Below are 24111 nucleotides of genomic sequence, written 5' to 3'. Positions count from 1 at the left end.
TTTCCAACGATTACGTTGCCATACAAGGTGGCTCACACCCTTCGGTGACCAGTTGGATGACATAGTAATATTTCATAGCCTCAGATATAGAGTCGGACACTCTTACCCACGGTTTTCACACTGGTACATGGCGCAGCGTACGGTAATTAGCCGCCACATAGCTGTTTCGATGTACGGTAATTAGCCGCCCTTAGCCGATTTCACAAAACTTGGAATCATTTTGGAACTCATGTTCCTATACATTTCAGCGTACGGTAATTAGCCGCCACATAATTGTTTTACAAATACCTAGAACATTTACATACAACCATACATATCACACTTATTTGGTTTACGAAAAATCATATCGTTTTTCAATTCAAGTATACAGTTTATGCAAATATAGATAACATTCATCTTAATAATACAGTTTAAACAAAACGAACGATTTTTCAAATAAAGTAGAGATGATACTCGAAATCCCCACATTTTCCCGAAAACTGTAACTCAAAAATTCCATATTTTCACCTGATAGGTTTCCCAAAATAAGTTACCAAAACATACATATGATCGTAGCCTACAAGCTTACCGATCCTGATTTCGAAAAATAACTAATATAAACTGAATTCCCTTACCTTAACCCGAATTCCAACTACGAACTCTACGGTTCCCAAAACTATGAACCGAGACTCCAAAACCTACAAATCATAGTACAATACATGCTTACAATTCGTACTACTACACATATACTGAATTAGAAATGAAAATCGAGTCTTACCTCGATTTTAGACCAAAACCTAAAATCGCTCGAAACAAAATTCCGATTCGTTAGAAACGTAGAGAATCCCTCTCTGATCATCGCAGTAATGTCCGATTTACAAATCAGGCGTCGAACGGTGAAGAAATCGAGGAAAGAGAGAGAGAATTCTAAATTATAGAGAGAGAGAGAGAGAAGATTTCTAAATCTTAGTTAAGAAGTAACTCGAAATATCTTTTAAAAGCATTTGATCTGGGTGGATTCGTCGACGAATTGACGTCCTTGTTGACGAGTTCGCCATTACCTTCGTCGACGAAGAGATGGTCTTGTCGACGAGCCTGAAATCCCCGGTTTCCCGAAATCTCTTGGCTTCTCCTCGTCAACGAGTTTCTGAATTTCGTTGACGAGAAAAGAAGGTACTTCATCGACGAACTCCACCCTCGTCGATGAATCTGTTAAATTCTCCATTTTACCCTTCTTTTACATAATTAATTCATATATCACGGTTTAGGTTCTTACAGAAAGACCCTAAATTACTAAATCATATTGACTTTTGACTTAACTTGGGAGAAAAATTTAAAATTTTAATTTACTCATATTTTAGGAATACACCAATTATAACAATTTTTTAATTGTGGCCGAAAAACCCAATTTATTGTTCTTCTTAAATTTGAACATTGTTCATTCAAGCTTTTGATTTCATACATGAAGACCCAAAAAAAAAAAAGGGAAAACTGGAAACACCCATAAAAATTCCACGAACTTTAAATCAAAAATTTAAAATTTCAAGTTGCTTTCTTCCCCAATTCCCCTTTTTCAAGACAAAGTTGTCTGGGGCCTTACGAGTTCTGACATGGAGAAGGGTCCCCACTTTTGCAGTAGAAGTTGACGGCCATCACGTGATCCGTTTCTTCCTTTCCACGTTACTTTAGTTTGTCTCAAACAGCGCGCCCATAATTCCTGGTTTCTCTTTGAGCGTTCAATCCTGTGCAACCCTGTGGGATTTCTCACTTCCTACTGCCCACTACCCAGATCTGCGCTTACCGGGTGAGGAATGCCTTTTTTTTTTTCGGTTGGACATTTTCCCTTCTCTGTTTTTGGTTTGTATTTCTTCCTTCACGGGGTATTCCTGTGTTTATTTTTTTTTTCAAATAAAATTATAAGCATGATTGCATGCGTATGTTGTAATTATTTTCCCCTCTTGGTGCTGTTTTTCTTGTTGATTTTTTTTGAAAAATAATTTTTATGTTCCTGGTTTTGATGTTCTTACTTCTTACCGGTGTATTTCTTTTCGAAGATTTTTCTAAAAAGCTTTTTGATGTGTTTTTAGGCACAGTTCAGTGGTAACTCTGTGTTTGTTTGCTTCGAGCAGTTTTCCCCTTCTTCCTGGGAAGGTCATTTGGCTTTTCTTCAATCTTCACTTTGAGCTCCTGGGGTTTTTATTTAGTGCATTTTTCATTGTTGGGTAGTACACCATTTGTTTGTTGATTGCTAGTAAGTTTAGTTTGTGTAGAAGAAAGTGGCGAATGTTCTAGTGGGGTTTTACAGTTTTCTGTTGTTGTTTTTGAAATTTGCAGGAAATGGGTATTGTTTCCAGGAGGATCTTCCCGGCATGTGGGAGCATGTGTGTGTGCTGCCCTGCTTTGAGGTCTAGATCTCGACAACCTGTGAAACGTTACAAGAAGCTGCTTGCAGAGATCTTCCCAAAATCACTTGTTAGTATTTCAGCTTTTCCCCCTCATCTTTACTCTCTGACAGTTTATTGTCCATATGCGTTAGATATTTTGAGATGGTTCGGCGGTAGGTTTTGTGGCCTATGATCATTTATTTATTTGTTTTCCAATTCCTTGTTCATTTTTCTGTTTTGAGTTGCACTTAAATTTAAGGGTTACAAAGCTCTACAGTTGCACGTGCATATTGTATTTCCACTTTGAACGAAATGGTTCGGGTGGTTGTTCATGTAACTTGGATCCTCTAGCCCCCAGTTTCCAGCTTGAAATATTTTCCATCCTTGATTTATTGTATATGGAATTGCTCTCCCATTTTTCTGTTTCACATGATTCCTTCTCTACATGTGTAGTAGATATGTAATCGTCACTTACATGCCTCCTTGTTGTTTGTTGTGAAAACATGGACTCACTATTACAATTATAATTTTTTACTCAAATTTTGGAATATTGAATGCTGTTTATGTTAGTGGATATTCCACACTACTTGGTCGAGGGAAGGAGACAAGTATGAAACCATAATCTGTATTACCCATGTGCAAGTGGTTACTAGTTTTGTTGTTAAGCAGTTGAGTGATTGATTCTGCATATTATTGTGGTAGCAGAGGTTTCATAAGTTGCTCTATGGTGTGGAATCATGGTTCATTAAAATTGTCTCAATATTGTTTTTGTAAGTACATTTATCATGAAATTTAATTACCGTTTTCTTCTCCAGGATGGTCCTTCAAGTGAACGGAAAATTGTAAAGTTATGTGAATATGCTGCAAAAAATCCTTTGCGAATCCCAAAGGTATTGGGTGTATATTTTTCTACTTGTATTTCCAAATTTCCATTAGACTAGAAGCAATAGATTTAATTTTTGGAATAGTATGTTTCCTGCTGATGTACGCCAGTTATGTCCAATAGATTGCAAAATATCTTGAAGAAAGATGCTACAAAGAACTGCGATGTGAGCACATCAAATTCATCAATGTTGTCACAGAGGCTTACAATAAGTTACTTTGCCTTTGTAAAGAGCAAATGTAAGTGTTTTTTCTTTTCTATCATTTAAATGTTCCATGCAGAATGGATTTGTATACTAATTTTGTTTTTTCTCGATCATTCTGATGAAAAAACTCGTTTCAGCCATTATATTTTATATAATGAGGAAGAAAACTTGAGTGCTATTTTACAATTCTCTCCACCCCCATCCCCTTTTAAAAAATTGCATTAGAAGCTTCTTGGTCAGATATGTAATTTTTTCCTTATATCTCTCAGGGCATATTTTGCTGTTAGTTTGCTGAATGTGGTTACTGAACTTTTGGATAACTCTAAGCAAGATGCTGTGCAAATCCTTGGATGCCAAACCCTGACTAAGTTCATTTATTGTCAGGTGAATAATGACCTAGCCATCACCTTCATTTGAATGAACTTTTAAAGTATATTGTTCATATATAATTGGTATTTTGAATTTGAAGTTTTGAGATTATTTGGCAGTACATTTGCATATACATATACATATGCATATTTATATATATATATAAATATAATATGTATATATATATCTGTTTAATTGAATTTATATTCTCATTGTTATTCACTTATTGAGGTAAATACACTTTGTTGGCCAATTGTTTCTTCCATGCAACGTTGGAAACCATGGGAGGATATTTTCTGATGGCTGAGTTTCTGTCCATGGTAAGTTGGTATTGCTCTCATTTGTAAAAATAATGCGTGAAGAGGACAATGTTTTTTGTTGATCTAGGTAACCATCTTGGTGCTCGCTGAACTAAAGTTGAAAACGTGTTACATGCATGCATGAACATACAGAAGAGATTCTTTTTCAGCAGGAGCTATTTTATGCAATGTGCAAATAAAATATTCATTCGTTATCTATCAGATGGGAGTTACTACAGAACAAAACAGCCAGATTGACTTAGAAAAGTTTGAAAAATAGGTGCCCTCTCAAAAAACTGGTTGTGAAAAAGGTAAATTTATTGTTTTCTATAAATAATCAGATAGATTAATAGGCTTTTTTTTTTTTTTTTTCCTTTTGAATTTGTGGAATGTTAGGTGACAAAATTTATACTTTGGTCCTTGCCTAATGGTGTAATCTTTTAGGTTGAGTGGTTTCTCATCATAGCATCGAACTCTCTTTGACTTAAATTTTTAAGGTTTGAGGCTTGTTTGATTACCATGGATTGGAGTGTTAGGGTGTGACATATGCACCCATAAGGTAATATGTGCACATACTGGCTTATAAACAGGGCAACTACTAGTCAGCGAGGTTTTTTTCCTTTTCCCCAACTCTTCAAATGAATTGGAATGGCCGTTACTAGGTGATGTAGTTCCTGGGAGTCTGATTGCCTCGTCTCAAGGGCAATCAAATGAAATTTGGTGTGATAAATGGGTTAATTGAAGTCAATGAAGTTGCGCTAATCTGTTATTTACTTAGGCGCAGGTAGATCGCCTATTGCCATGAGTTGATTGATGTACCTATTGTCATGGTCTGCCTACCATGGTTAGGTGGTTATGCGAAGAGAAGGTATTGGTGTCCCTTACACATCTGTTCCACAAATGGTACCTAACTAACCCTAGCTTAATTCAAGTTGAATAAAATGACACTCAATTAGCTCCTATCATTTTTGATTTATAAACCTTCAAAAAATATTAAATTTCCATGCAAATCAGAATGCCTAATGAGACCTGCAAAGAGGGAGGTTTTGCTAGATAATCCGCCCCTCATTAATCTATGTGAGGTCTAAAATATCCCATCCCATACTCTCTATGCTGGGACTTACTGACATGCATGCACATGAAAAAGGGAGAAGATATAGAAAGGAAATGCGAAAATGCCACAAAATGCACAAATAGGAGTTCTAAAGGGCTAAAATGTTTTTGAGAATTTCTCTAAAATTGTTCTGAGTTTTTATTGAATTTTCTAGAATTTTCGAAAATTTTAAATTTCTTTACAATTTAAATATATTTTTAGAATTTTGAAAATTTTGACTTTTTACTAAAAATTTTATGTTTATATATATATTTTTAGAATTTTATGCATCTTTTATGAATTATTTTTGAATTTTTCTATGAAAAAAGGAAAAAATAAAATAATAAAATAAAATAAAACGGATTATTGAGTCGGTCTCATATTTCCTGGTTGGCTGGAACAAAAGAGAGTAGGGTTGAGTCAATCGGATTGTGCCAAATTGAAACCTGGTTGTAAGGGCACCAAATAGAGAAAGGGGGAGCCAATGAGGCTGGACATTGGTCCTAAGATGCACGTTAACTGAGAGTGCCCTCCTTCCTTTGTTGCCCAAGCTCTGGCATGGCCTCTTTTTTCCCCTTTATTTTTAGTTGATTGTTCTTTCAACCCCCTTTCTCTCTCTGAGCAGCCACCACTGTAGCAACCTCCAATTGGCCGCCACCTCCTCTGGTAGCCTGAATACCCTGATCAATATTTCCTCAGGCCACAGTGTGAGGTCTGTCTACCCATGTCTCTCTCTGTGAACAACTCTACTGCTCTTCCTTGGCCTCCCCCATTCACTCATTGTTCACCTGATAACTCTCTCTTATGGTTGACAAACTCTCATGTTAACACACACAAGCACAGCTTGCACACAGATTTTTTTTTTTTCCAGTCTGAGTTTTATCAATGTAAATATACATTCAAGCATTACACACTCCACTTCATTTTGATTTTGTCCAACAATGCATGTACAAGCACCCTACACTCTGTGATGTAGGGAAAGAAGCAAGACCTTGGGAAGATCCTTGCTGGGGAATAATTAATAAGAGTTGAGTTAAGGAATTGTTGAGTTCAGTTAGTAATTTATTATATGTTTAGTTTCATTAGTAGAGTTTTACGTGTATTTTGGAGGCTTGTTTGTAGTATTTGTGTATTTTAGGGGTATGTTTGTAATGTTATGTAGTTTTGGGGGTTTATGCGTAATTTCATGTGAAGAGGCTTTCGTATAAATGGTGTGTGAAAGCCATGTTGTAGACAGTTATTTTTGAACTTGAATTTGAGAAGTGAGCATGAGTTAAATTGGGGAGTAAAAACTCCCCATATTCTTGGTGAATTGTCCCTAGGGCAAAATACAGTGTCAATGGTAGCTTTACTTGATGGCATGTGATGTAAATTTGTTTTACCTTTTTTCATGGCTTTGGCCCCGTTTGTACCCAGAAAAAGTTCAGCAGAAGGTAAAATGACAGGCGTATGCTTTGTCTACACTTTCAAGCTCAATGGAATTACATGCTATGGGGGCATTTAAACCTGTGTAAAAACATATTTCATTTCGTTTGATGTCCAAGCACCGCTGAACAAATGAAATTTGTTGTGTGTAGAACTTATTTAATCACAATTTAGAGGGGACCCTCGAGATGGTTGGAGAGTTTGTTTTGTACATTAGTAATGACTGTTCTGCAGAGGGCTCAGAAAGCCAAGAATCTCAAGTTTGGACACTGGTAGGTGAAGCGGTTCTAATGGCTGAAGGATTCGTTGAACTAGTGGAAATACAAAGGTGTTAGATAGTAGAGAAGGGATATAGCCTCATTTCTTGAGTGTCAAAAAGATCCCCATTGGAGAATGATTGGAGATATTTATAAGGGAAAGGCGAATGGGTTTGAAATGTCATCCTCGAATAACTGAATGCCACGTCATGACTTTTTTGATGAGAAAGTGATAAATTGCTGGGCCAATATAGTCATGAAACATGGTCAAGGTGTGAGAGAAGAAATGGAAACACATTTTGCGACTTGTGAATGACATGTAGCATACACTTGAGCAGCCTAGGAAAAGGCTAAGGGGTTTGCGATGTCATCCTCCAATGCCACGTCATGACTCAATTAATGAGAAAGTGATAAATTGCTGGGCCAATATAGTCATGACACATGGTCAAGGTGAGAGAGAAGAAATGGAAATATGTGTTGTGATTTGTGAATGACATGTGGCACACACTTGAGCAGCCTAGGAAAAGGCTAAAGGATCAGATTTACCTTGATTTGAAGCCACCAAAGCCAAGACTCTAGAATATCCAAGGGCTGAGATTGGTGGAGACCTCACCTGTCACCTTTGTGGTTGATATTGAGTGTGTCACCATTCTTGACCTCCTACATGAGTGCAAACGTAAGATAATTAATTCATAATTGTGCACATATAAGTTTGATGCTGATCAATTTCATAATCTAGAGCAAAACTGTTATTTCATGCATTTATCCACAATAATAAACAAATTTGTTGATTAGCATTCAAAATTTATTCTTGTTCTCATTTCATGGCTTGAATGTCATTAGCTTGCTTGCCTCCTTCAGTAAACACACGTTGCGTGCAAAGGTGTAATGAAATGAACCATGTTGCTTCCATATGATTCACTTTTCTACTGCATGCTTACTTGTTTCTTACTGCCTACTTTGTATTCGATGCTCGTGAATGTTTTTTTCATTGTATTTTGATATTTTTGGGCATTACATTTTTATTATTTTGTTCTAATGCATGAACAGGCCGACAGCACTTACACACACAATATTGAAAATATAGTTCATAGAGTATGCATGCTAGCACAGAAGAGTGGAGAAGAACGTCAAAGGTGCTGTTTGAGGGCAGCAAGCTTGCAGTGCCTTTCAGCCATGGTAGTTTGATTACCTTTCTTACTGTTCCTCAGTTCATTTATACAAGATATTACTCCATTTATCTGATAGGTTCTCCCTTTGGCAGATATGGTTTATGGCAGAATTTTCAACCATTTTTGTTGATTTTGAAAAGGTAAGCCCTTCAAAATTACTTTCCCTGTTCTATTTGATATTTAAGTGGGCCCCTGCCCTGGGCCCCACTCCCTTCTATGGTAAATAGATTTTGTAAACTTTTGGAGAATCTTTCTATTTTGAGAAAAATAAGGTTCTTTAGAAGATGAAGATTTTGAGCAAAAAATTAGTTTGCTTTCCTTTCCAGACTTTTCGAGGTATACGTAGCACCTTGGGCCAGGAGCCTTATGCCACCACTTCTAAGTTGAGCAACCTTGAATGATAAGAACCTATCTACCCCAGTCCCAATGTTGAGGACCACTATTTTCTAGGTAATAAGAATCTCAACGGACCATTGTTCCTTAGTAACATGCCATAATGATAGGTGCCTTGCCGGATGATCCTCCTAACCACGTATCCTTAGACAATAGGAATCTACTAATATAGCTAAGGAATCCTCATCTTATTGTATCTACCATTTAGTAAAGATAGGCAAAAAATAATTAATTTTGACCCTAAAACTTAAAAGGACATCCCAGGGAGCACTATGGTTATATATATAAAAATGAAAAACTGAAAACAATTTGGTTAATATTTCTGAAGTTACTGGTATATATATATATATATATCCAATGCTACGATAGATTTAATACTCAATTGAACAAATGCTCATTTTTGTCTTTGAATCAAATAACAATTAAAAATAAAATTAAAATAACAAAGACACAAAAGAATAAGAATTTAAAACATTATAATAAAAACGAAATCAATATTTTTCTAAATAAATTTTATTTTTTTTTAAAAATCGTTGTGTAGTGGCTGTACGATCATTGCATAATGGTGTAATGACTTCTAAGACTGAAGACACAACTGTAACGGTCACTATGGGCCATTACATTATGTTGTGAATGACTAAAATAAGCTTTCATGTCTTTTTTTTTCTTTTTGCATTTCCCTTTTTTCCCTTTTATTGAAGCTTGGAAACTCAATTTTAAGTTGGTTTATTTTGATTAGTATTTTTTGGTATATTTTTTTTGACAGTTAATTTGTGTTTTTAAATAATTAGCATTCAAATAAATCTAACTTTTTCTCTCATTAAAAATTACATATTTTCATATTCTAAGCACCCAATTTAAATTGATTAAAATTTACTAAAAATTATTTAAAACACTAGTATGTAGGATTCTTGGATCAAAGCATGTGAATCTATGTGTTTTTAACAAGTTTGCTAATATGTGGTCTCCATTACCCATTACATAAGGTCTATGTTTCCTCAACTGATTCTATTATGCAAACTGCTACCGTTTATGCTCCTTAATGGGCTATGCTTCTGATTTCTTAGCTGCTAAGCCGCCAGCCATGATAGGTCTTACTGTGTTGTTTATCTGAGAGTTAAGAGGATTGAAGAGTTGTATTTGGTTAACATCAGGAAAATGTACTTTGAGGAAAGTTGTCTCTATCTGTAAGCATGTCATGGTTAATCTATTATAGAAATGGATGATACTTGGCTGCTTGAATGACATGTATTCTTAGTTTGTTCATCTGGATAGAATGTTTGGACTGTTGGTATCTCATGCTTCATCTCCTTAGAAGTGTCGATGAAAGTGGTTATACTTATTTTCATAGAACACACGCATACAAAAGAGAAAAACATATCCAACCAAGGAAGCAAAAGAGATAATCAATGTTTGGGTTGTTTTGAGAGAGATAAATTGAATATTTTATTGAAGTAGTTCAAACTTCACTTCTATTCTTAAAGATAGGTGGTTTAAGGCATTCTATGTTTGGTTTAGTTGACGACACCACACGGTCATGCACTCTGCCTTAGTTTGTTTTTAATCTCTTATCATCTGCATAATTCTTTGTTGTAATTGAGCTGGCACTGCCTTCGTGCTGTTGTCAAAAAATAAATGCATAAATAAATGAAACATATACTCATAGGCCTTCATCTATGCATCAGACTGCTAGTTGATTTTATACTTCAGGTGCATTAACAATCTTGTAAATGGTTGGTCAAAATTAGGTGAATGTGCTGTTGGTAAATGAAGAAATGGATAAGCATTGATTACTTCTAAAAAATTAAGGAAAAGACAGGGTCATTGATTTTAAGTGACATTTTCTGCAATTTTCTTCAGTTAGGGAATAAGTTCCTTAAAGATCAAACATAGTGATTGGTAACGGGAAAATATGACATCCTTAAGAGTTCTGCTGCACTTCTAGCCTAGAGAATAGTAATCAAATTGCAACTTTATTGATTTTAACATATGTTGTGAAGTGTTATTATAACATTGTCACTTGCACAAGTGAATTAGTAGTATGCACCAGCGCGTAGTGTCAACACGTGCAGACTAGGGTCCGACGCCTCGATGGGGATGGCTATCCAAAAATGGTGTTTATGATCTCTATCTTACACTTTCGATTAACAGAATCGTCATTAACCTTTTTTTTACCTAGGTGTGGTTAAGTTCACCCGATCACTATCAATTTATGCTCCAAAGAACTGATAGTCTGTAGTTTACGTACCAGAGTCGAGTTTAGTTATGCAAGGGGAAGGTATTAGCACCCCCTACACACCCATTCCTTGGAATTTCTTGGAATGGTACCATGATAAACTTGGGATTTTTCAAGCATTAATCAAGCATGATCTTTGACTCTTTAGTAAATTAGGTTACCAATTTTTAAATATTGTTCCACCTTACAACCATCAAGTACCCCGTTAGAGTTGTAAAGCTTCCCTCACCTCAAGGATTCCACAAAGGACAATATCATGCCACCTTGGGGATCCTTTGTTGGATTCATTAATTATAGTTCTTTTCATTTTCACGCATTTCAATTCATGTGAAACTCAAATACAATCTCAGAACTCATCATGCCATAAATCCAAACATGCCATACATGAAATTTCAAATCATTGAAACAGCCCAAAAAGGATTAAGAAAACATATATCATCTAATCAAAATTAATCAAAGCCTCTTCCTATGCTAACTAAATGAATTCGTACTCAACTTTAGTATTTCATGCTCATAAATAAAGAATTTTATGTATAATTTGCAAAGGAACCCCCTTCAAAATCTCACCTTTTCTTGCATTTTCCTCTATTTAATCCCATTTAAAGTTATACTTAAGGTCAAAAAGTCCTAAAACTCCAAAAAACTAATAGAGAACAAACAAGATTTTTTTTGGTATTTTATCTAAATTTTTGCAATTTTTTAAAAACAACTAATAATTTTTAAAATGGAATAAAATGCAAATAAATAAGTTAAATCAACTAACAAAAACCAAAAAAACTACAATACATCCTAAATAACAAGAGGAGACTCCTAAGCAACTTTGTCGAGACAAATCATTTAAAGAAATAGATAGAAGACCCGTACCTTTTTATTGGAATATTTGAAAGCCAAGAAGACCCTATAATGCAAGAGAACAAAAAAGAATTCACAATATTTAATCTGCTTCTTCAAGTTTGCATCCTCCAATAGTCTTTCACAAGAATCCATGGAATGGATGACTTCTCTCTTTGTGAATGTCTTCAACGTGTTCTCCCCAATTGAATGGTTGTAGCACCCCCAATGTCCAAGCTCCTTCTTGTGATTAAATGTGAGAGTGAGGCCTTTGCCTCTCAATTTAACGTAAGTCCCTCTCAACCTAGCTCCTTAGCTTCTTTTTATAAGCAAAGGGTTAGGGTTTTAGGCTAAAAATCCAAGCTTTCTCAAAGTACCCCTAAAAGGGCCTTATTTTCACTGAATCGCCATAAAATGAAATTAAATTCAAAATTTGGTGAAATTAAACCCAAAATCACCAAACTTAGATTTTAGAAACACATAAAATTATATCAACCTCTTGAAATTAAAAAATTGGGGTCAGTTTGGACATAAATGGGTAACAACATGTAACACACCAATTTTATTTTTTTCAATTTTTAATGCCTTTTTTTCATCTTGTGGATGTATGAAATTTGTTATCTTAAATTTGTTTGTATATCTGAATGCAGATTGTACATGTTGCATTAGACAACTATGAGGTAGATACACCTGGTGAAGATGATGAGAGAGGGGAGCCACATCACAATTGGGTGGATGAAGTAGTTAGGTGTGATGGAAGAGGTGTTGCAGGTGTTGGTAATGAACATAGCCCCAGCTGTGTCATCATCAGGCCACGGCCAGAAAAGAAAGATCCTTCTCTTTTGACAAGGTAGTGCACAATTAGAAACTTTCAAAGAGGAGCTTGCTATACCATATATGCAATTCGCAAGGGTCATCATGCTTCCTTCTATTTGATTTTTTTTCTGCAGAGAAGAGATTGAGACGCCAAAAATATGGGCACAAATTTGTCTCCAACGAATGGCTGAACTTGCTAAGGAAAGTACAACATTGCGTCGGGTATTAGATCCAATGTTTGTCTACTTTGATACTGGCAAGCACTGGGTTTCACGGCAGGGATTGGCCATGATGGTCTTGTCTGACATGTCATATTTTGTGGAAGCAACAGGTTGATCTAGTCTTATCATTCTTGTTCACTTTGTAATTGTATTGACACCTTGCCAATGTTTCCATTTTCTGCAGAAGTTTATTTTTTTGGTTGAAGTTCTTTATCATTTCCTCTTTATCTAAAGAGTATATTTTATCATATTTTAGTAATGTGCATATTATTTTAGCTAAATGGCAATCTGTAACTGTGATATTATTTTCAATTTTCAAGTTTCTATGGGTGAATAATTACTTAAAAGCATAAGCTGTGCATCCTTTTTTTGTTTTGTTTTATTTTGTTTTGTTCTGTTTTGTTCTGTTTTTTTCCCGCTCTATCCTTTCTTATTTAATCTACAAATGTGGCGGCTTTTCAGATTGGTTTTAATTACATAAGCTGTTGCATCATAAGTGGTCTTCCTCCAAATAACTGACTGAGAAAGTGTCTTCAATTGCTAATTTTGATCCTAGACTAGCCTGAACAAACAAAAACATTATAGTTGCTGCGCACGCAACCACATGGAATCTAAAAGGTATCAATAGAGTATATAGGTCTCAGAAATTTCAGGTTAGATGACTTCACTGTAAGCACATGAATGAGGTTTCCAACTGAATTTTTGTAGTTTCCTTGTTAGAATATGAATTGCATCTAAGTTAAATTATTTTGTCTTATATCTAAAGTTGAAGAAGCATCATATAGGAACTTAATTTTAATTGCAGTGCCAGACTGCCAGTAGAAATACTGTGTCAAGAAAAATGGCGTCAGGATGGTCTTCAATTAATCATCATCAACAAGAATGACAGTGAAGTGGAAGTTGCAATGAAAGTGGAGAAGGGCACATCTAGTTGAGAACTGCTTTTTTGAGTTCTGTGTGATTAGTGGATGCCTACTCACTGGAGTTAAAATTCTATAAAACTGCTCTGGGACAGTCCATGCTGTATAGTTTATGGCATTGAAGACATGAGTAGGGAGAATCATCTTTAAAGTTGTCTTAGATGACTTCAGATGATCAATCAGCCAATGCTGTAAGAACTGGAGGAAAACCAAAAGGAATGTTGGATTTTGTTGTATGAAGAGACATAATATGTCTTGATAACTGCAAGGATTTCTGTAGATTCTCCAAATGGTTTGGATATAGGGTCTTGTGACTTGTTGAGTAATTTGTGTTTTTATTGTCCATTTATATACTTTCATCAGGCCTTCATTGAGAAATTCGTGGCTTCTCAATGCTACTCCTTTATGGACTCTTGAATTATTTACTTTCCGCTTACAGTTTCCAAACTTAATTTCTAAATTTTGAAATATCCCTAAAAACGAAGACCAACAGACCTAATGGATTCTTGAAATGCCCTTTTCTCTGGTTTCAGGTAATCAGCAATTGATCCTCTCTTCCGTAATACGCCATTTGGACCACAAAAATGTTGCACATGATCCCCAAGTTAAATCTTATGTCGTCCAAGTAGCTGCTGCTCTGGCTCGGCAAATTAGGTCAGGGGTGGTTCTGGCAGAAATTGGCTTTGTTAGTGACCTGTGCAGGCACTTGAGAAAGAGTCTTCAAGCCACAGTTGAATCAGTTGGAGAGCAAGAGTTAAGCTTGAATGTTTCACTTCAAAATTCCATTGATGATTGCTTGCTAGAAATTGCCAAAGGGGTATGTTTTCATATTCTTTGCATTATATCTGGCCTTTGCTTCGTGTTGAGTTTCTAATTGATTTGGTTTTCTGGCAATTCATGCTAGATAGGTGATCCACGGCCTCTATTTGACTTGATGGCAGTGACACTGGAAAAGCTGCCATCTGTTGGAATAGTTTCCAGGGCAACCATTGGTTCGTTGATGGTTCTTGCCCATACAATTTCATTAGCATCAATCTCTCCACATTCACAGCAGGTAAGAGGATGTTATACTTTTATAGTTTTTCTGTGTTGCATATTGTGTGCTCGTATGTGTTTTGATTTTTTCTGTTGTATAATTTTTACGCCAATGTGAATAATTTCCATTGATATGTCGCAAGCTTCATACTTTTAGAGAATTTTTCTTAATATTTTAAATGCGGCACTTACAGCTATTATTTCTGACTTTCCTGAAGTTTCATTTGAGCACCACCTGCTAAATCATTTCCACCAATTTCACGTAGATGTTTCCTGAGGCACTACTTGTTCAACTGTTGAAAGTTATGTTGCACCCGGATCTTGAGACACGTGTTGGAGCACATCAGCTATTTTCTGCTCTCCTTATTCCAGTTCCTAACTATCCCAGACATGAAGTTGCTTCGATGCGGTCTGGTTATCTTTATGAACCTAGAAGATGGCGCTCCGCTACTGCATCTGCATTTGCTTCGATTTCGGCTCTGCTTGAAAAGCTCCGCAGAGAAAAGGATGGCAACAAACTTGAGAAGCTTGGGAATGCTATTCAAGATGAATGTAAGGAAAGGGACATTGGTGAAGAAGAATTGAAGCAGGGACGGGCCCACAAGAATTCCTCTAATTTTTACAAAATAAGTTCTTTCATTGACAGGAGAACCTGCTTTGCTGATGCAGTACGTAAATTGTCAATTGAGTAGTATTTTCCTTATGTGTTTTGATGTGCATAGCAGTTTGTTTAATTGAGTTCTGGTATCTTAGTGCTTACTGCTTACCAAGACTGCTTTGTTCATTGTACAGGAACCATATATTTTGAAATTTAGTGAGGATCAAATTGCACAATTGCTGTCTGGCCTTTGGATACAAGCTATTCTTCCTGATAATTTACCTTCAAACTTTGAAGCCATTGGTCACTCTTTCACCTTAACCCTTATTTCTTCACGATTCAAGGTGAGATTTTGGGTATATATGAACTCATGTTACTTCAATTTATTGTTCTTTGTAGCCACCCGTATTTATTTTAGCCTACATCAAGGAGAGTGTTATGAGGGTGTGCCTGGATATCATGAAAATGATGAATTGGTTGATTTTTTTTGTTCATCATATTGTTAATCAATTCATCATCCAGAATGGGGTCATAATGAAAAATGGGATCCAACATCACAAATGGTACTAGAAAGTTGAAGGCAATGTCATATGATGATATTATAAAAACTCTTACTTGTGATGGCTTAATTCTTGATGATTGATATTTACTCTGAAAAGCTTTACAAAGCACAATGATGCTCTGTAATTTTCCATGGGAGACCCGAACTCACTTAATGAGATTTTTGAATTCTTAGGGTGCGTTTGTTATTGTTTTTGTTTCTGGTTTTCTGTTTTTGTTTTTTTTTTTAGATAAAAAAAAGATAGAAAAATGCGTTTGGTTGTGTTTTCTTTGGAATTTCCAAAGAAACTGTTTCCCTTGTTTTTGTAAAAATGAAAAACCACAAAACGTGGTTTCCAGTCTGTTGGGCTACAGAGAGGAGGCGGTAGTTTTGAAAAATATGCATGGGGTTCCTGGGTTTGATGCCCACCCTGTTCATTTTGTGTGTTCTTTTTTTTGTGCCTGTGTTTTATTTTTGTCATCTAGGGCTTCACAGCAGCCCTTTGTTCATACAGCAGCCTGAACCACCAGTCACAGCTCCTTGCCCTCCACATCTCTGCTTGTCTCTGGAAATCACACATGAATTTGATGCACCTCCCAGTGCTTCCAGTGAAATGTTCATCTTCTGGAAGATAAGACAGCAATGAGGTGATTCAAAATCATCTATTTCAAGGATGCATATGGAGAAGCATATCAAAGATCTAGCTATGTTGGTAGTTTTTCTATCCAAGAGTAAAACTTGGTATCTTGTTCCAGTCCTGAAGACAGGTTCCAAAAAAAGGTGGCAAATTTGGGAACAGTTTCAAATCTAAAATCTGTTTCAGAAATATGAAATCTTTTAGACATTTTTTTTTCAGTAAGGAGTTAATTGGTTTGTTCCAACCAGCAGCAAAAAGTCCCACCAGGCACTGTTTCTGGTTTAGAGTCATAATGTTCTGAATAACCCATCCAGATCCCATTTAACACCCCTTTCATTGCAGGTTATGAATAATTTTCATTTGAATCATTTTAATAATGATGGTTTTGTTGCAGGGCATTATTTAGTTTCAAAAAATATAAAAAAATGAAAACAAACAACCAAACAGGTCTTCAGTTTTAGTGATAGTACCAAACAGGTTGACAGTTTTCAGTTTTTAACTTTTGTTTCTGGTTTTCATTTTTAGTTTCTGGTTTTTCATTTCATAATTTTTGATAGTGATACCAAATGGTCCATAGTTATTCACTTTTTTTTTGTTTCTTTATTTCTAACTCTTCTCCCTTATTAAAATAAACGCACATGCACTCTACCACACATTTTTGCAATGTTTCAAGAAGAAAAGAGCTTACATATGGTGGGTGGTACACCATTCAACCCCCACCCACCCCCCCCCCCCCCCCCCCCCCCCGCCAAAAAAAAAAATCCCACATTGAGAACTTACTGCAGGAAACAGTTATTTATGGACTTCAACTTTGTAATGTTGCAGAATCCTAATGACAACCTGGTGGTCTGCTTCTTTCAGCTTCCCTTGTCTCTCAAGAATATGGCCTTGGATCTAAACAATGGTATGGGCCATTGAGTTCATTTAACAGATTTTCAAATTTTGGTATGATTTGGATTATGTTACAACACTTCTAACTTTTCACAGGAATGTTGCCTCCAGCACGGCAGAGATCACTTCTTGTGCTATCAATTGGCATGTTGACGTTTGCAGCAAAGATATATCAAATTCCCAATCTAAATGATCTGCTCAAGTCATTAGTTCCATATGATGTGAGTTTTATTGGCTTTTATATTCTTTATCTGATGAAATGCCTTTAAGTGGTTGAGTTAGCAAACTAGGATTGCAATTGATCTCTTTTAGAGTAGTATTATGGTATTGTAAACAAGACATGGACTTTTTCATCGTCATGGTAAAACATATGCCCCAATGTTGCTAGCAGATGGCTGAGAAAGGAGGTCTTAGGGACTAAGAAGCAATCTCTTACAACTTGCTGGGTCAAATCATATAGCTCTAGGGCAATGTTAAGGGTCAAATGTTTTTTTCATAGACAATGGAGTTGAGTCATCTATGCATTTTTTTATAGCGTTGTTTATTAATTGACATGTTTCGCTATGTTTAATTTGTGGAAAGGAAGTAGCACAAGAATGAAATTGAGGCAGAAACACATTGAACATCTACTCATGTGGAATGACTGGTAGCTTTTCAAGGATATAAAAAATTTGAATGGAATCAAAATTTAAATTCTAGAAAAATTATTTATTTTTGCAATCTTAAGTATGTAACTTCAACTCAGTCCCATTTTATATTGCCTAAAAAGTTCAAATGTAATTTAATTAAAAAAAACCTTAAACTATAATTTGGCTCAAGTTAAATTATCAAATACACCAACTTGTAGCCCCTTCACCTCTTCCCTTCCTCCTTTCTCTTTGGTTGGAGAATTGATGAATCCAGTTTTGGAGAATTAGAGGGCATTAATTTGGGAGAATCATATTTTTGGATATGGGACATTATCTTGGGTGCCAATGACTAAAATGGTAGCTGGCAGCCTCAGGGCTCCTTTTATGCCATTTCCTTTCCCTATTCTTCTTCTTCTTCTCCTCCACCATCATTCCATTACACATACATACATGCATGCATGCATGCATGCATGTATATATGCATTTTTGTATGTATGCTTTCAGAAAACAGGGAGCATATTCTGGAGAGAATGCAGAAAATAAGCTTTTTATTCTTCCCAGCACTGTGGAGAGGGTGAGATTTGCAGAGAAAGCTTGTTGCTGGCATTCTCCCCCTCTCAATCAACGATAAATTACCTTGGAGATCTATGCTGCATGGCTCACAGCCATGATTGCAGCCATGACAGCAGCCATGACTGATGTTGGAAGGTGTCAACCATGTGGGGTTAGAAGATCGGGTATTGAAGGCTCAATTAAATATTTGAGATAATATGAGATGTTGGAGGGCATATTTGTCTTTGTTTAAGAAGAGGTGGATATGGAAGGGTGATTCCCATGGGTGAGTGGTAGAATCACCATTTTGTTAAATGATGACAGAATGCCAATTCAGCTCTCATTTACAGAAACCAACCATTTGACAGAATGGGAATCAGGGCCTAAATTCCGATTTCATTCTGGTCTTAATTTCATGAACCAAACACCACATTTTTTTTCCTTTCGCTTTGTTTTGTTTTTGCAACACAAAACAAGAATAAAATGAAAAAAAAAATTGATTTTTCATTGATCTCTTCTTCATGATAATATTATTAATTCTTCAAATATTCATGTTAATTAGCATGTCAGCCAACTGGATTCTTTTTAGTATGTGTAAGGTGGGTTCTACATATTGAAATGGATAATTTGCTAGTTATATTTTCTTAATGAGTATCTTCTACAAATCCAGGTTGATCCTTATATGGGCATCAGTGATGACCTTCAACTTTATTTGAAGGCCCAAATGGACGTGAAACAGTATGGATCTTTTACAGATAACCAATTGGCTACATCCTTGCTCTTTCAGTTACGTAACAAGATATACGAATCTAATGGAGTCATACTAGACATATTATCGAAGAATCTTTCTAGCATTACTGAGGTATATGATTTCATCAATGAACAGAGCTTCTGCTCCCCTCTATGTTGAAACACCTCATCTCCCCTCTCCCCTCCCCAGACACACTTGGAAACTGGTAGAATCATGTAGTTTTATAGATTTGTGCATTAAGTTTGGCTGTTTGTGTTTTTTAAGCTGGGGGTTGATGATCTGGCTAAGCAACTGTCAGAAGTATTCACACCTGACGAAGCATTTATGTTTGGTCGACATTCAGTACTGGATTCAGACCTTGTTCAAATGGTTTCCCAGTTCAAGCAATCTCTTTCATTTGATGGGGTATGCTCTTTGGTAACCGTTATCTGTGACTTTTGCATGTAATGACCTTGAATTTATTTCAATTTTGAAATAAATGTATTATATTTAAGTGCTAAATCTCTCAATAGTTTGTGATGAGCATTTATCCTGTCGGTTATTTATTTATTTATTTATTTTTTGAAAATGCAACAATAAATAATGTTGCATGTGTATGCTGTAATTCATATTCCATATAGTAGTTGGAGGTGTCATGATTTTAACATCGTAATTGTTTATTTTTGTTTATGTTGTAGGACATTCCTACAAATTCAGTGGGGGAAGATGATACCAAAAGTGATTCATCTATTGCTGATGTTTCACACTTCATTCCCAGAATGCCAACAACCCCTTCCATGTCCCAGATGGTCAGCATTGGACAACTTATGGAATCGGTACTACCCCTCCCTTAGTCCACTACCCAATACTCATGTTCTCCTCTTCCCCTCCCCTTCATCGTCTCTTCTCTTCCTGTCCAGGTAGCATGTGTATTTGTGGATCAAATATGCCAAATTATGTAACCAGTGATATATTAACTTGTCAAGACTTTTATGTTACAATTTTCAAAATATCTCAGATTATTGATGAGTTGCATTCTGAACCCAATGCAAACTCTCCATATATGGTGGTAAGGTGCACACATCATGCTTTCTTATGTCATTGATCTGGTGTGGAAGCCTCCTGCATTGGATGTTACATGGAAGGGATAACCCTAAACCAAATAGAATGGAATAAAATGGTTCATGTAGTAAAAAGGAAAATAGTTGGGTTAAAGGCCTAGTTATTGTTGTTATAAGTAAGAGTGAAAAAGTAAGTGAATTGAAGCTACAGCTGTAGAGTGTTTGGATCACCTAGAAATTTTGCCTTGGCAGCTTGAGAGAAAGAAAACTGAAGAAATATTCATAAAAAGGCAGTGTAATCTCTTTGGTTAGATGCCACCTGAAAGGGATGGCACCTTTTATTCCTTGACTTGTTGCTTGGTTATGTCTCTGCATGTGCGTATTCCAGATGGACAAGCTGCCAAGCAAATAAATTGAGTTCTTTGATGGGCTATATACTGCCATGGAGCTCAGATGCTTCCAGTTTCTCAAAATGGTGTGAGAAGTGTTTACTTTCCACTTGGAACAGGTCAAGTTTGGAGTTTGTACTGCCAAATTTTTGGCAAAGGCTAGGTTGTTGTTATTGTTGTTCATATATATATAATAAAAAACCCAATTTTCCAGAGATAACTTTAACAAAATTGATTGATGTGGTTTTGGATGATGGTGTTTTTTTTATTGTTTTCGAGTGGAAACTAGAAAAAGTTTATGATGTCAGAAATTTGTCTAAATATCCTCAAATTTTAGTTAAATTGGTTGAATATTTAATATTACAATATTGCTTAATTGCTCATTTATGAAAAATATATACGTGTGTGTGTGTGTATATATATATATATTTATGCCATCCCTCAATCCAGCATGACTAAGCAGTTCAATAAAATGATGCCCATTATGGACTTTGTCTCTGAGGTAGTGGTTAGGATCATGAATTTGGGGCTTAGATTTGGATGTGTGAATATGGAAGAAACTCAATAAAATTCGAAAACTGAAATTCGTGCTCCCAAGCTAGGAGAATGTATTTGAAAAGCTTTTCTAATAGGGAAGATTAATATTCTGAAACTGCATCACAAGCCCCATCAGAATTAGTTTTTGGGCTTCTGCAAATCTGTACTCAGACTCTCAGTAGACTTTATTTTAACATAATAGTTCTGTTGTTGTACTGGCTTCTCTGTTTCCGTAGTGAAAAATTTTGTATGCAGGCACTTGAGGTAGCTGGTCAGGTGGCTGGATCATCTGTCTCAACCTCACCCCTTCCATACAGAACCATGGCTAACCATTGTGAAGCCCTTGGCACAGTAACAAAAAAGAAGCTCTCTAGTTGGTTGACCCATGAAACCCATTACTCTAGGGTAACCGATAAACCGTTTCCAGCTCTGACTGCAGTGCTTCCTGCAGATGTGCTTCCTGCAGATGTGCAATCAGCCATGAAGAAGGTGAGCTTAATTTTGTTTACTAATTACCCCCAGTTTCTACATTCCATGATTTCCACTACCACTCCTGTAATGAATACTCAAGTTCGTGGAACTCCTAGGAATTGAAGTTGGACTGATCAGATATCATTTCATGGTCCTGTCTCACATGCATGAGATTTTCATGAAACTGTAGAGAGATGCAACTTAACATTTGTACCCATAGACTGAATACTCTCACCCGATTGGGTTTTCTACCTCGTAGAATTTCAACAAAATTCTGTTAGGATATATTAGGTTGATGTGAGGGTCTATTCAAGCTATCCAGCTCAATTGAGCTGGCTTTAGATAAATCATATATAATGTATCTATAAAATGTAAAAACGTGCGTGCGTGTGCGTGCGTGTATCAATTATTCAATGTAAAAATAATAAAATCACAATAACTCAATTAGTCTCAATAATACGGCTCACAAGTAGTTTTGGAAAACTTGAACTTAATTCATGTTAATTGGGTAGTTCAATCTCGACATGAACTCAAATAGAATTAGCCAAGTTGAACTCTAGGGGTAGCCTCTACGCTGTTGATGTTACCATTTTGTATATTTTGTATGGAGTAGCTTGATTTTCGGAGTTTTAAGGGAGGGTCAACCTCTGGGAAACTTATTTTTCAGAGGTTTTTTGGGACTACCAATATTTAGCACTATTGTCAGTCTGTTGCATGATTTTATGGTTTAAGAGGGTCTAAATTTTGCCCTGCACTTATAAATTGTAGAATTTCGAAGTCTGCATGTTTTAGTACTCACTACTATATATGTACATTCTTGCTGTTGTGCAGAGAACAAGTGATGGGGAGGCTGTGCGGGGAGAGGCACGGCAGCTGGAACCATGGTTGGCCATGAGGCTTCCTCCGGCCAGCCCATTCGACAACTTCCTCAGAGCAGCTCGGTATTGAAAAGAGAGAGAAGGAAATTGCATGCACTCTTTTCTGTTGTCCTGTTTCATCTGTAACTTGTAAAGTCATTGGCACTGGTAGGTCTCTTTGATCCTTTGTGTTTGTAGTCGGTGATCATCAGTAGAGTGCTTAGAAGCCAGCTTAGTTGCAAGAATGTATGTACCATTGGATCCTCCATGTACTTGAGCTAATATGGCATTCACATCACTGTGTTCAGTCTCTAGTCTCTTGCCTCTCTGCCTCATCCCCACCCAGAAACTGAAATCCTTATGGTGCATGGTTGGATCTTGCTGTATATTAGTTTATTGGTTTTTCAGTTATAAATTCTGTAAAATAGTGTTTGGTAATGGACTAAACTAGGTAATAATATGGTGTATAAAGGTACATATTTTCAGAGCATTGAATTATGCTAGTGTCTAATGCTATTATATAATGCATTATGTGGTAGTGTTCGAACATATAATTCTACTGAGCATTACCATATTTTAATACTACTTTAGCAATAATATTGTAATGTGACTGGTTTAATTTAACAGCTATAATTATTATAACAATAATAATTGACATACTTCACAAAATAATAATGTTAATAGTTACAATTACTATTATTATTCTAGTTTGAAATTATAATTACTTAATAATTACATTGTAATATTATTATAATAATCATAACATATTCTTTATATATATATAGCGGAATGTAACGATAATATGCTAGCCCAACGAGGGAGAAATCCTGGTTACACCTTATATTGCATCAAATGGCGAGAGGAATACAACAAGAAGCCTTAAGTTTGATTAGGTGAGATCAGTTATACGAATCATTTTTTGAAAGATAAATTAAGGAATGAACATATTCGTGGTAAGTTAGGTGTTACCCTATAAAAGATAAGATAAGGAAGGGACGACTCAAATGGTATGAACACTTGTAACGTAGTTCACATAGTATACCTGTAAGAAAGAGTGACCTAGTTACCGTGGGAAGCAGTAGAAGGGGTAGGGGGTAGGGGTAGAATTAAAATAATTTGAAAGGAGATAGTGAGTAAGAATTTAATTTCCTTGAATTTATCAATTAAAATGGTCTATGATTACATAAATTGACGAAAAATGATTCATATAACTGATTCCACAGTGGGACTAAGGCATGATTTATTTATTTTTTTTGTTGTGAAAACATTTTTTTTATTAGATTAAAAGCCATTGAATCCTTCTCACTAGAATATCGTGAAGGATGTTGTGAACAATTAAATCTACTTTCTTTGTGGGATTTCTAGCTTTTCACAAATGATAAATGGCAACACTGCGTAGCAACTTTATAACATCAGTATCACTTGAAAGAGAATAACTGTGGAAAAATAACATATTAATCTCCCCAATCTCCCTATTTCATAACATCACAATCACCTCAAAGAGAATAGCTCTGGAAAAATAACATATTAGTCTCCCCATTCTAACAAAAAAATATCCATAATTTATAAAGAAAGTAATTTTGCCATAGATTTCTTTGGACACCTTAGCTGTAAGACAAGACAAGTGATTTTAATAATTTATGAAGAAAGTAACTTTGCCATAAATTTCTTTAGATTCCATAGTTGAAATATTTATGTTC

The 24111-nt window shown here is 35.8% G+C and overlaps 1 protein-coding gene across 8 annotated transcripts; it reads left to right on the top strand.

The window, feature by feature from the left end:
- Nucleotides 1-1475: 1475 nt before the first annotated feature.
- On the top strand, nt 1476-22906 carry LOC131152894 (protein SEMI-ROLLED LEAF 2). 8 transcript variants are annotated; one of them, XM_058104841.1, is made up of 21 exons: nt 1612-1783; nt 2067-2130; nt 2314-2451; nt 3179-3253; nt 3370-3485; nt 3721-3835; nt 7945-8073; nt 8159-8206; nt 12177-12376; nt 12477-12673; nt 14017-14300; nt 14388-14537; nt 14785-15186; nt 15311-15460; nt 17120-17198; nt 17297-17406; nt 19037-19228; nt 19382-19522; nt 19795-19932; nt 21339-21572; nt 22386-22906. In XM_058104841.1, the coding sequence occupies exons 3-21, from the start codon at nt 2317-2319 to the stop codon at nt 22500-22502; spliced, it is 3012 nt and encodes a 1003-aa protein (XP_057960824.1). In that variant the 5' UTR covers nt 1612-1783; nt 2067-2130; nt 2314-2316; the 3' UTR covers nt 22503-22906. The 8 variants fall into 8 exon arrangements, with proteins under 8 accessions (XP_057960820.1, XP_057960824.1, XP_057960825.1 ...); XM_058104834.1 differs by having other exon boundaries at nt 1613-1783; nt 17282-17406; XM_058104838.1 differs by having other exon boundaries at nt 1773-1836; nt 17282-17406.
- The last annotated feature ends 1205 nt before the right edge of the window (nt 22907-24111 follow it).

This window comes from Malania oleifera, chromosome 4 (genome assembly GCF_029873635.1).
Source record: "Malania oleifera isolate guangnan ecotype guangnan chromosome 4, ASM2987363v1, whole genome shotgun sequence".
Lineage (NCBI taxonomy): Eukaryota > Viridiplantae > Streptophyta > Magnoliopsida > Santalales > Ximeniaceae > Malania > Malania oleifera.
The sequence above is the reverse complement of the archived record's forward strand: the minus strand, read 5'-3'. Positions and strand labels throughout refer to the sequence as shown.